Raw genomic sequence first — 13,267 nt, forward strand, 5'->3', positions numbered from 1 at the left:
GGAGCCAAAGTACGACCTTGAATATATCCCACCTGAATTTAGAGATCATCTCAAGAATAGATTTGACTCACTGAACACTAATGACTGAAGCTCAAACGAGCTGTGGAACGACATCAAGGACATCATATATGAAGAAAGCAAGAGGTCACTGAAAAGACAGGAAAGAAAGAAAAGACCAAAATGGATGTCAGAAGAGACTCTGAAACTTGCTCTTGAATGCCAAGTAGCTAAAGCGAAAGGGAAGAAATGATGAAGTAAAAGAACTGAACAGAAGATTTCAAAGGGTGGCTCAAGAAGACAAAGTATTATAATAACATGTGCAAAGAACTGGAGATGGAAAACCAAAAGGGAAGAAGACATTCTGCATTTATCCAGCTGAAAGAACTGAAGAAAAAAAAATTCAAGCCTCAAGTTGCAATACTGAAGGACTCTGTGGGGATAATATTAAACGACTCAGAAAGCATCAAAATAAGATGAAAAGAATAGAGTCACTGTACCAAAAAGAATTGGTCGATGCTCAACCATCTGAGAAGGTACCATATGAGCAAGAAACAATGGTACTGAAGGAAGAAGTCCAAGCTGTACTGAAGGCACTGGTGAAAAACAAGGCTCCAGGAATTGAGGGAATACCAACTGAGATGTTTCAACAAACAGATGCAGCACTGGAAGTACTCACTCGTCTATGCCAAGAAATTTGGAAGATAGCTACCTGGCCAACCGACTAGAAGAGATCTGTATTTATGCCTATTCCCAAGAAAGGTGATCCTACTGAATGCAGAAATTATTGAACAATATCATTAATATCACATGCAAGTAAAATTTTGCTGAAGATCATTCAAAAGTGGCTGCAGCAGTGTATCAACAGGAACTGCCAGAAATTCAAGCCAGATTCAGAAGAGGACCAGGAACCAGGGGTATCATTGCTGATGTCAGATGAATCTCGGCTGAAAGCAGAGAACACCGGAAAGATGTTTACCTGTGTTTTACTGGCTATGCAAAGGTATTCGACTGTGTGGATCATACGAAATTATGGATAACATTGCAAAGAATGGGAATTCCAGAACATTTAGTTGTGCTCATGAGGAACCTGTACATAGATCAAGGGGCAGTCGTTTGAACAGAACAAGAGGATACTGCATGGTTTAAAGTCAAGAAAGGTGTAAGTGAGGTTTGTATCCTTTCACCATACCTACTCAATCTGTATGCTGAACAAATAATTCAAGAAGCTGGACTATATGAAGAACGGGGCATCAGAATTGGAGAAAGACTCGTTAACAACCTGCATTATGCAGATGACACAACCTTGCATTCTGATAGTGAAGAGGACTTGAAGCACTTACTGATGAGATCAAAGACCACAGCCTTCAGTATGGATTACACCTCAACATAGAGAAAACAAAAATCCTCACCATGGGACCAAGAAGCCACATCATGATAAAAAGGGAAACTGGTGGCATAGCTTCCAGCATCATGGCAACATGCAAGCCACCACAGGACAATAAAGTGACAAACAGGTGGTTACTCACAGAGACTAAAACAAAAAAATCACGACCCATTGCCGTCGAGTCAATTCAGACTCACAGTGACCCTACAGGACAGAGGAGAACTGTCCCATAAGGTTTCCAAGGCTGTAAATCTTCATGGAAGCAGACTGCCACATCATTTTCCCACAGAGCACCTGGTGGGTTTGAACCACTGACCTTCTGGCTAACAGCAGAGCACTTTACCACTGCACCACCAGGGCTTCTCTCAGAGACTAGGCTCCATGAAATACCTGCCCATAGACAGAAGGGCTTTGAAGTGCTAGGGACTGTATCACTGATATTAAAAGTAAACATCAGAACCATATGTTTAAAACCTAAACTTCTTGAACTACATGCAAAAAAGAAAAATACAGATTTTAAGAGGTTTGGCTCTTCACCACTTGATAAGCACAGCCTAACAAGGTACTACTGGACATGTTATCAGGAGGGACCAGTCCTGGGGGAGGACATCATGCTTAGTAGAGGATTGGCGAAAGAGAGGAGGACCTTCGACAAGATAGACTGACACAGTGGCTCCAGCTATGGACTCAAACACAACAATGATTGTGAGGATGGTGCAGGGCAGGGCAGTGTTTCGTCATACACAGATTTGCTATTAGTCAAAATGGACTCAACGGCACCTAACGACAACAACGTACCATCAGGTGATGTGTCAGGAGATTTACACATGATGATCGGCCAAAGACTCATGCCATTTTGAGGCAGAAGTAAAACGCCCACCAGCCCTCCTGAGCTCCAGCGCACACGTGCACATCCATTCCCCAAACTCTGCCTTGGCCTCCTCTGTTCATACACGTGTTAGAACCCCAGAGCCTCCTGTTCCCTGAGGAAGTGACGAGACTGCACACATGTGGATGCAGAGGGCAGGCTGCTTGCTCACTGGAGCAGAGCCTAGAGAAGAGTGTTCACAGATGAAATGGGTCCTGTTTCATTGCTGGGCGGGGGGTGGGGCGGTGAGTTCCAAAGGGTCAGAGTCAAAAGGCCCAGAAATTCAGACAGTGGAATGCCTCTTCTCCCCACAACCTGCTCTGCTCCTGGATGGTGACAATCAACTACGCTGGGCCCTACCTCAAGTCTCTCCCCATCAGAGGGCACCAGGGGCTGCTCCTACACCACATGGATGCACACACATTCAGGATGTAACAATTTTATTTTTATGAGGCTGATTTCAGGGTTGATGCAAAAGTCCAAGATGAGCCTGGGACACTGTCAGAAAATAATTAAAAAAAAATGTACAGGAACCTACTTAAGGCAGCTTCTAATAACCAAATCTGTGACAATTTAAGAAAACAAAAAATACTAATATTCATTAGCCTATACTGATATAAACAATTTAACAAGTAAAGAAGGTGGGGGAGAAAGCAAAGCTATTTCTCACAGTAGAATTCCAATTAATAAGTCTAGAATGAATGCTTGGAAGAGAAAAATCACCATTTGGTAAACACCACAGTAATAATGGTTGCAGGTAATAATTATCAGTGGATCTAAAATTAGTGACAAAAGATGAAAAACAGAAATTTGTATAGTCTCAAAGTACCTCCCTATGAGAAATTTACTAATTACAAATGGCAAAATACTTTACAGTGGGGACAGCTGGAATAGAAGACTTTATACATGAAAACAAAACAAAACCTCAATCCAAATACAAGATCAGTGCATTTTATTGCATGCAAATTAACATCAATTAAAAACATTAAAAAACACAATACCACATATGCTCAAGCTACTCACTGCAGCCTTATTTCTAATACCCAAAGAAGGTAAAATTCAATATGGACTGAGGAAGTAAATATCTGTCCAGCTGTTCATGGAACTGGATAAATGAACACTAATAAAGACAAAAACAGTTACCATGAAAACAGTTATTTTATCCAAAGAAACAAAGTAGCTCTAATGGCCCTTTGTATGAGTTTCTGTTGTTCTCTTAGTCACTGAGAAACTTTGTTCTCTAATCAGAGACTTTCAGAAATTTGCTGTTTGAAATCACAGCACTATGAATGAACTAATTCTTAAGGTCTCCCTCCACTGTGAGTTCTCATATGTCTAGTGAGGTGTGAAGAACGACGAAAGGCTTTGCCACATACCTTACATTCATAAGGCCTCTCTCCACTGTGAGTACTCATATGGCTAGTTAAGTATGAGGAGCATCTAAAGGCTTTGCCACATTTCCTACATTCATAAGGCCTCTCTCCACTGTGAGTGCTCATATGTGTAGTGAGGTGTGAGGAGCAACTAAAGGCTTTGTCACATTCTTTACATCGATAAGGCCCCTCTCCACTGTGAGTACTCATATGTGTAGTGAGGTGTGAGGAGCAACTAAACAATTTGCCACATTCCTTACATTCATAAGGCCTCTCTCCAGTGTGAATTCTTATATGTTTAGTGAGGTGTGATGGCCAACTGAAGGCTTTCCCACATTCCTTACATTCATAAAGCCTCTCTCCACTGTGAAATCTCGTATGTGTAGTGAGGTCTGAGGAGTGACAAAAGGTTTTCCCACATTCCTTACATTCATAAGGCCTCTCCCCACTATGAATTCTCATATGTTTAGTTAAGTTTGAGGAGCAACTAAATGATTTGCCACATTCCTTACATTCATAAGGCCTCTCTCCACTGTGAGTTCTTATATGGGCAGTGAGGTGTGATGGCCATGTAAAGGCTTTCCCACATTCCTTACATTCATAAGGCCTCTCTCCACCATGAATTCTCATATGTGCAGTGAGGTCTGAGGAATGACGAAAGGCTTTGCCACATTCCTTACATTCATAAGGCCTCTCCCCATTGTGAATTCTCATATGTTTAGTTAAGTTTGAGGAGGAACTAAAGGATTTGCCACATTCCTTACACTCATAAGGCTTCTCTCCACTGTGAATTCTCATATGTTTAGTGAAGCTTGAAGAGCAACTAAAGGCTTTCCCACATTCCTTACACTCATAAGGCTTCTCTCCACTGTGAGTTCTTGTATGTGTAGTGAGGATTGATGGCCAACTAAAGGCTTTTCCACATTCTTTACATTTATAAGGCCTCTCTCCACCATGAGTACTCATATGTCTAGTGAGGTGTGAGGAATTACGACAGGCTTTTCCACATTCCTTACATTCATAAGGCCTCTCTCTACTGTGAATTCTTGTATGTTTAGTGAGGTGTGACGGCCAACTGAAGGCTTTCCCACATTCCTTACATTCATAAGGCCTCTCTCCACTGTGAATTCTCATATGTGTAGTGAGGTCTGAGAAATGACAAAAGGCTTTGCCACATTCCTTACATTCATAAGGCCTTTCCCCATTGTGAATTCTCATATGTTTAGTTAAGTTTGAGGAGCAACTAAATGATTTGCCACATTCCTTACATTCATAAGGCCTCTCTCCACTGTGAGTTCTTATATGGGCAGTGAGGTGTGATGGCCAAGTAAAGCCTTTCCCACATTCCTTACATTCATAAGGCCTCTCTCCATTGTGAATTCTCATATGTGTAGTGAGGTCTGAGGAATGACGAAAGGCTTTGCCACATTCCTTACATCTATAAGGCCTCTCCCCATTGTGAATTCTCATATGTTTAGTTAAGTTTGAGGAGGAACTAAAGGATTTGCCACATTCCTTACACTCATAAGGCTTCTCTCCACTGTGAATTCTCATATGTTTAGTGAAGCTTGAAGAGCAACTAAAGGCTTTCCCACATTCCTTACACTCATAAGGCTTCTCTCCACTGTGAGTTCTTGTATGTGTAGTGAGGATTGATGGCCAACTAAAGGCTTTCCCACATTCTTTACATTCATAAGGCCTCTCTCCATTATGAATTCTCATATGTTTAGTGAAGCTTGAAGAGCAACTCAAGGCTTTGCCACATTCCTTACATTCATAGGGCTTCTCCCCATTGTGAATTCTTATATGTTTAGTTAAGTCTGAGGAGCTACTGAAGAATTTGTCACATTCCTTACATTCATAAGGCCTCTCTCCACTGTGAGTACTCATACATGTAGTGAGGTGTGAGGAATGACAAAAGGCTTTGCCACATTCTTTACATTCATAAGGCCTCTTCCCATTGTGAATTCTCATATGGTTAGTGAAGCTTAAAGAGCAAGTAAAGGCTTTGCCACATTCCTTACATTCATAAGGCCTCTCCCCATTGTGAATTCTCATATGTTTAGTTAAGTCTGAGAAGACACTAAAGGCTTTCCCACATTCCTTACATTCATAAGGCTTCTCTCTACTGTGAGCTCTTACATGTGTAGTGGTATTTGATGGCCAACTGAAAGCTTTCCCACATTCCTTACACTGATAAGGCCTCTCTCCACTATGTGTACTCGTATGTCTAGTGAGGTGTGAGGAATGATGACAGGCTTTGCCACATTCCTTACATTTATAAAGCCTGTCTCCACTGTGAGTTCTCATATGTATGAGGTCTGAAGACTGACAAAAGGCTTTCCCAAATTTCTTACATTCATAGGGCTTCTCTCCAGTAAGTATTCTCACAGGAGTGCTGAGGTAAGAGGGACAACTGCAGGCTTCTCCACATTCCTTAGGCTGAGAGGCATTGCATCCAGAGTGAGATCTGATAGGGTGCTTAAATGATTGATGATCCGTCAAAGATTGTCCACACTCAAGGAATTCAGAAGAATATGCTTCCATGGGAGTTCTATTGAGCACAGAAAGATTTGGAATCTGGCTGAAGGTCTGTCCACACTGATTGTCTTCATTACTTACACAGAGGTTCTCTATCACACGCTGTCTGTTAAAAATAGGCAGCACACTGTTGGATACAAATGTTACCATTTCACCATTACCACATACAGTAATCATGCACTTTTTTGCCCTGAATTGTCTCATGTTTCATAGACTAAATCATCTGGCAGAGATGCTACCGTTATTTTCACTGTATTTCTAAAATATGGGACCTTCTGCAATGTATATAAGTGAAATACGTTTCAAATATCCAATACCTGACTCACATTGATGAAAATGCTATACTGCGAAAGTTGTGTGTACACACAGCATTTGAGCAGGCACCTGGAGCCTTGGTGGCACAGTGGTTAAGAACTTGGCTGCTACCCAAAAGGCTGACAGTTCAAACCCACCAGCTGCTCCTTGGAAACCCTATGGGGCAGTTCTACTCTGTCCTATGGGGTAGCTATGAATTGGAATCAACTCGACAGCAATGGGTTTGGTTTTTGGGTTTATAAGATACCTGGATGGCACAAAGAGTTTGTGCTCGACTAGAACCTAAAGGCTGGTGGTTAAAACCAACCCAGCAGCACTGCCACGAGTTGGAATAGACTCGAGAAAGATGTGGCAGTCTGCTTTCATAAAGATGGAAACCCTATAGGGCAGTTCTACTCTGCCCTGTAGAGTTGCTATGAGTCAGAATTGACTCAACAGCATTTAGTTTATACCCACACACACACAGGATTTTCTTGGCTATAATTATTACAGGAGCAGATTGCCAGGTACTTCTCTCACGGAGCCACTGGGTAGGTTCGAATTACCAATTTTTTGGTTAGCAGTCCAGTGCTTAACTATTTGTGCCACCTGGGCTCCTCATAAATATTTTAATAACATGATACCTTAAGCCTCTCTCCTGAAGCACTGCTGACTCTCGAGTGAATGACACTCACCTCACATGTGTTTTCTGGTTGTTATCCTGATCTTCAATGCCATGCAATTCACAGATTTCTCCTACCATGAAGGACCAGGTGTCATTTTTCATGAATCGTACTATCCTATTTTCACTGGATAGCTTTTCTCCATCATTAATGTTTCGAGAAACTGACCCAAAGATTTAAGTTGAGGGTCACAACATGAAACAAAAAGGAATGAAATTACTCAGAGGGAAAAGTTAGCTGTGAGACAAGAAAGACTTTAACACATTTTGGTGTTTCAGTACATTCGCAATGGTCAAAAAGCAATTTTCTAGGAAGTACTTCCATGACGATAGAGAGTGACGGTGACATAAATGGGGTGTAATCAGATGAATAGAGTAGAGAGGTACTGAACACAGTGCACACGGAACACTAAAACAGGAAAAGGGGCCAGTCTTCCTCCATGAATACAGATGTGTCAGGGTTGAGGGAAGTCAGAAAAGTAAGCTCAAGTATCTGTGAAGTACAATATTCCTCAACCCCAAAGAGGCTTTTTCTAACTGATTTATTCAAATCTCATTCCCTCCATGCAGGCCTGGTCCTTCAAAGGATTCTTGCCTCCTGGTGCCCTGAAACAGTGGCCCTGGATGAGTGCCACTCTCTTCAGGTCTTCCTCTTGCTACTCTGGGAGAACACATGGGTGCAGCTGACATGGTGCTCATGGAGAAAGGCATACCATGACCTAAGACAGGGCAGCGCAATGAGCACTTAGGTCTTCCTCTAGCTACTCTGGGAGAACACACAGGTGCAGCTGCATTGGTGTTCATGGAGAAAGGTATATCATGGGGGAAGACAGGGAAGAGCAATTAACACTTCCCTGACACTGAGCCAACACTTTGGTCTTCAGGGTCTCTGGAGATGGGTGGGTATGAATTTACTAGTAGCAAAATCATGTCAAACTTGTAATAAACACAGTAAGGCTGTTTACAAGGTTCCGGACCACAAATATTCTCTTCTGTTAACCAAAGAAACCCCGGAAATCAATGCTCACACTTACAACATTTAAAGGGCCTTAAGACTTTTAACCAAAATTGAAATGAGAAGTCAGTTTAACACACAAAGCTTTGTATTTGTGAGGAAGCCAGGATGTGCATGCTCCAGGGAGCAAATGATTATATTGTCTTATTTAGCAATGTATTCTCATTCCTTGGCCCACGTATTCGTGTAATATCGATGATATGACATATTTGGTCATTAAGAATAAATTTAAAGGAAAATGAAGCCATCCATACCTACTGAGGCCAGGTTTCTGAAGGTTTCCATCATCACATCTTTGTAGAGTTTCCTCTGAGAAAGATCCAGCAGTGCCCACTCTTCCTGGGTAAAGTCCACAGCCACATCCTCACCAGTCACTGAGTCCTAAAATGTCCCACATATTCTGGTTCAGCAAGGTACCATGCACTACAAAGTGTGTGAAATGAAAGGTGAGGCTGACAATTCTGGGGAACTGAGATTTCATGGGGATTTGACACAGGGCTCTGTGTTCTACTAAGACCTAATCTAGGGTTCAGCCATCAGTCTCATCCCTTCACTGTCTGCATTCACTTCCTCACTGACTGCATGCTGTCTCAGGCACTTAACAATACTTCCAACACAATGGACTTATCTCTCCAGTTTGACTGGAGTCTGATTCCTCTCTACCTTTATGGTCTACGACAGTCAGAACACACAGCATAAATCAGAGAAAAGCTCTACAATGAAAGCCTTATTCCCACATTCAGATCGTCTCTTAGTTGTGGGGAAAAAAAAAAGTTTGCCTCCTTGCACAGGACCCACCAGGATATTTAAGAAAACATGAAGCATGGGGTGAAAGCAGGATGAGATATTAACAATTGGGAAACACTGCAGGACTGGAGGTTTTTCCTCTGGCCCCTCACCAGCCATGGGAGGGACCAGTGGCCTGACCAAACCAGAAACCCAAGGCCCTGAGCTTTTCTTAAAGAACTCCAGGTGATCAAGAGCTGACAGGACCACCTACTGAACAGAGAATATTATTTTGGGGAATTATGAATTTTTACATGTCTGTCATCTACTTTTCAGTAACTCTATAGCTGCGCTGTCATGCACTCTGTCCCTTCATGGAGACAGGCAAGGGTAATGAAAAGGCAAACAGAGCTCAGGTGAGAGACAGGAAACAAGATAATCCAGATATCATCACAATTTTCAAACTTTGAGACCCAAAGCTACTGCAGAGCAATTATTAGTGACTGTTCCCTCAACAGACAGACACCCAGGCACCCACACGAACACACACTAATGTTACAAGATGACACAGAGCCCAATCTCTGAAGAACCAGAACAGCAGACCCTTGTGTTTGCTGACTGTGAACACGAGGTTAAGATTCTCACTTTCTAGTAAGTTCACTGAAGTGCAGGGGATTCAGCTATTAAACTGCTCGTATATCCTAGGAAAGAAAGCCTTACACACCAACCCTCTAGATTCTCCACTCCAAAATTTTCTCACTTTTGTAGTCCTTGGAAGGCACACAAGCATGACTACCTAAACCCTGACCACTGGCATCCTCTGGGCTGTAGGACTGACACTGTGGAACAGCACCAACCCTTTGATTTCCACATTTAGTTAAGAGACAAAACACTGCTACTCTGCACTTCTGATGCCAACAGTGCACTGAACAGCCCATCAGCTGTAGAACAGAAAGACTGTGGGGTGAAGGGAGCTGTCAAGGTCATTCCTAATCAATCCTGGTATTATACCGTCACAGCAAACTTTGATCCAGTGCCACAATCAAAACTCTCCACTGCAGTGGGCCAGGTTACATATTTAAAGGCCATCAAAAACCCTAACTTCCAGCCCTACAATACATTAACGATAAGAAATGTTGCATTTACTGAGTAACTCCAATATCTGAAGGGATTTGAAAAATGCTTTCGACACACTGGCTCATTTATTCCTCATGCCTCTCCTAAGCCAATATTGCTTCAAACAGGTCACAGCTGAGGGAAGTTATAATCAATTGATCACATGCTCAGTGTTGACCGAGTGGTACCTTGCTGAGCCAGGGTCAGAATGCAGGTCAATGTGTCTAAGACTAAACTCCTGACAAATACATTTCTGTGCATACACCTACAATGCGCTCAGTATTCTGGCTGTTAATCCTCAGTTACAAGGATGATCTGAGCCCTGCTGGGTAGTAGGGAGAGGAAACAAAGGAAATGTTCCATTCAATTCAGACAACCTGGATCTCCTTCTGGCAAAGCCCATGTCTCAGGCAAGACAGCGTCCCTTCAGGCTCTTACATCTGGCTCTTTCATTTATTAACATTGATTTAGTAATATTGACATGGGCAAAGCAGATACAGTACTGAACAAAACAGAAAAAATCAGGACGCACATAGATCATAACTTTTTTGGGTGCAGGCAGTAAATAAATGAAAGATGTCAAGTCCCCCAGGTGGCACAAACAGTTAAGCGTTTTATAGCTAGTCAAAAGGCTAGCAGTTCAAAGCCACCCAGAGGTTCCTCTGAAGACAGGCCAGGCAATCTGCTCTGAGAGGTCACAGCCTTAACCCTATGGAGCAGGTCTACTCTGCACACATAGGGTCTCTACTGGCTGAAACTGACTCCACAGTAACTAACAACAATGACATAACGTCACGTGGTGTAAGTTCTATGAAAAGTGCAGCACACTCAGGGGAGAAGCAGTGACACAAGCACTTATCTTCAGTGAGTTAGTTCAGGGAAAGCAAAATAATCATTTTAGGAAATACTAGCAAGCGAAACCTGGATGTTAAGGGAAAAAAAACCGTACTTTCAATTCTAAAAACTTTGAAGAGCTCTGTGATAATTCTGAAAACAAATTTCATATGCTCGTTGACTTCAACAACTCCCAATGTAGAGGCACATGAGTCAAAGACCACCATTGACCTTCACACATGGGAAAGGGAGGATACTCTGGTTATTCACAAAGTGAAAAGGTCATTAGCAACTTACTGTTCTTCATGACTAACCTCTGATATGCCCTAGGCAACATTTTCTTAGCAACATTTTCAGGCCAGAAGCCTGCACCTTGAGAACCAGCTCCAACTGGCCACCCACGCCAGCCTGGAACCTGACCTGGGAACCTCCCACACCTGCCCCGAGCCTGACCTGGAAACCTCCCATGCCTGCCCGGAGCCTGACCTGGGAACCTCCCAGGCCTGCCCGGAGCCTGACCTGGGAACCTCCCAGGCCTGCCCGGAACCTGACCTGGGAACCACGCAGTCTGCCCGGAACCTGACCTGGGAACTCCCCTACTCCTGAGGGAGCACATCTACCAGCCCACCGTTGCACTCGGAGCCCATTCTGGAGCCAGAGGTCCACCCGACAGCCCACCGTTGTACCTGGAGCCCGTTCCGGACCCAGAGGTCCACCCACCACCCCACCGTTGTACCCGGAGCCCGTTCTGGACCCAGAAGTCCACCCACCAGCCCACCGTTGCACCCGGAGCCCGTTCTGGAGCCAGCGGTACATCCACCAGCCCACCGTTGCACCTGGAGCCCATTCTGGAGCCAGAGGTCCATCCACCAGCCCACCGTTGCACCTGGAGCCCATTCTGGAGCCAGAGGTCCATCCACCACCCCACCGTTGTACCCGGAGCCCGTTCTGGACCCAGAAGTCCACCCACCAGCCCACCGTTGCACCTGGAGCCCGTTCTGGAGCCAGAGGTCCATCCACCAGTACACCCGGCCCAAGACAACTCGAGAGCTGGACTCCCAAACTTGGACAGGGGAGGGGAATTCCAAGAATGGGTGGGCTGTGGGGGACTGAGCTGTAAGACCTGGAATCAGTCTCCCCATAAAAGACTCCCAAGTCCCCAAGTTGGTTGCTGGACCCTAAGTTGCTCCTTATCTGTGCAGATAATAAACTTGCTGCTTTCTCTTTCTCTTTCAACTGGTGTCCATCTTATTTCAATTGGCTAATAGGACAGGACAAGAACTCGAGAGGTGTTCAATTACACCCCCAAAACTGAGGGGACACATAGGGAGACAGAGAGAATCATTCTAGGGCAGGAGCTCCAGAGCAGAAACCACTGCTAGGATCTGGACCAGAGAAGGAAAGCTGAGGAATTGCTGGAGGCTTGGTGTAGACAAGCTTCGGGGTTGAATATGCCAGGGGGCCATCTTAGGGGGACTTACAGAGTTTTGTGAATTTTATCTCCATGAACCCTACCAGGTCTTCAGTGTGAAGATCAGAGAAAAATGCCCCTGTGCTGCCAGTAGGGGCTGGAGGAAAAGCAGCCTTTTTGAAACTCACCCAGAGCATTCTCTTCTGCTTCACACCCCTGCGCTGAAGCAAAACTTTTACCCCAGCCTAACAAACCTGGAGTAGTGGAATATCCATCCTTAGCCTCCTGCAGGCTTCCTGTCTCACCACAGTGGGGAGGCGAGAAGCAGAGAAGCACTGGTGAAGTCACTGCCCAAGGGCACAGGTTCACTAACTGTCGAGACCTAATTGCTGGAATGCGGAGTACTGACAGCCCTGACAACGCAAGTAGCAGTATTAATTAGGCTATTCAGGGGTCACAGGGCATTCTTTCAATGAATTCAACTAATGAGGCTATTGAGGTCACAGGGCAAGCCACTGCCCCCCAAACTGGAGGGACCACAGGCAAACACAGAGAATCAGTCCAGAGCAGAAGCCCAGGAGCAGAGTGCTTATGTGAGGTGCTCTATGGTCTCAACAGCATAATTAACTGAATTCATTGGAAAGAATGATCTAAGACTTGAAAGATGTGAAGGAATCGCCCAAAGAATAGCTGAGAAGAGACTATTCTAGGAGGAGGAAACACCAGCACAAGCCAGAAGGTGGGAGTGTGCCTGGTATGTTTTAGGGAGACCCCAAGCCCCAACATGACCAGAGCAGAGTGAGATGCTGGAGAGTAACAGTAGAGGAATTTGGAGAGGGCATCGGAACCAGTGGGCATATCAGGTTCCAGGGATCATGCTGGCTTCTGAAAAGTCACCGGCTTCTAATCTGAGTAAAATGCACTGCAATTTTACGCCTTTGATCAAACAGTTTTTAAAGAATTTAAAGAACCCTGTGTGGGGGCACATGTAAAAGCTAGGAGATAAGTTATAAGGTTATGGCC

The 13,267-nt window shown here is 44.1% G+C and overlaps 1 protein-coding gene across 7 annotated transcripts in view; it reads right to left on the reverse strand.

Annotated features, from left to right (window-relative positions):
• Positions 1 to 438: 438 nt before the first annotated feature.
• The window catches only part of LOC126084685 (zinc finger protein 420-like), a 69,357-nt gene continuing 56,528 nt past the window's right edge, over positions 439 to 13,267 (reverse strand). For 4 of the 7 annotated variants that reach the window (XM_049899332.1, XM_049899330.1, XM_049899331.1 and 1 more), the window contains 3 exons: positions 8,412 to 8,538; positions 7,156 to 7,306; positions 439 to 6,293 (listed from right to left, as the gene is read on the reverse strand). In XM_049899332.1, coding sequence (XP_049755289.1) covers positions 3,554 to 6,293; positions 7,156 to 7,306; positions 8,412 to 8,538 — 3,018 coding nt within the window. In that variant the 3' untranslated portion in view covers positions 439 to 3,553. Of the gene's footprint in view, positions 6,294 to 7,155; positions 7,307 to 8,411; positions 8,581 to 13,267 lie in introns of all 7 variants that reach the window. The other 3 variants (XM_049899336.1, XM_049899334.1, XM_049899335.1) reach the window with 3 other exon arrangements.

Source organism: Elephas maximus, chromosome 10, assembly GCF_024166365.1.
Source record: "Elephas maximus indicus isolate mEleMax1 chromosome 10, mEleMax1 primary haplotype, whole genome shotgun sequence".
Classification (NCBI taxonomy): domain Eukaryota; kingdom Metazoa; phylum Chordata; class Mammalia; order Proboscidea; family Elephantidae; genus Elephas; species Elephas maximus.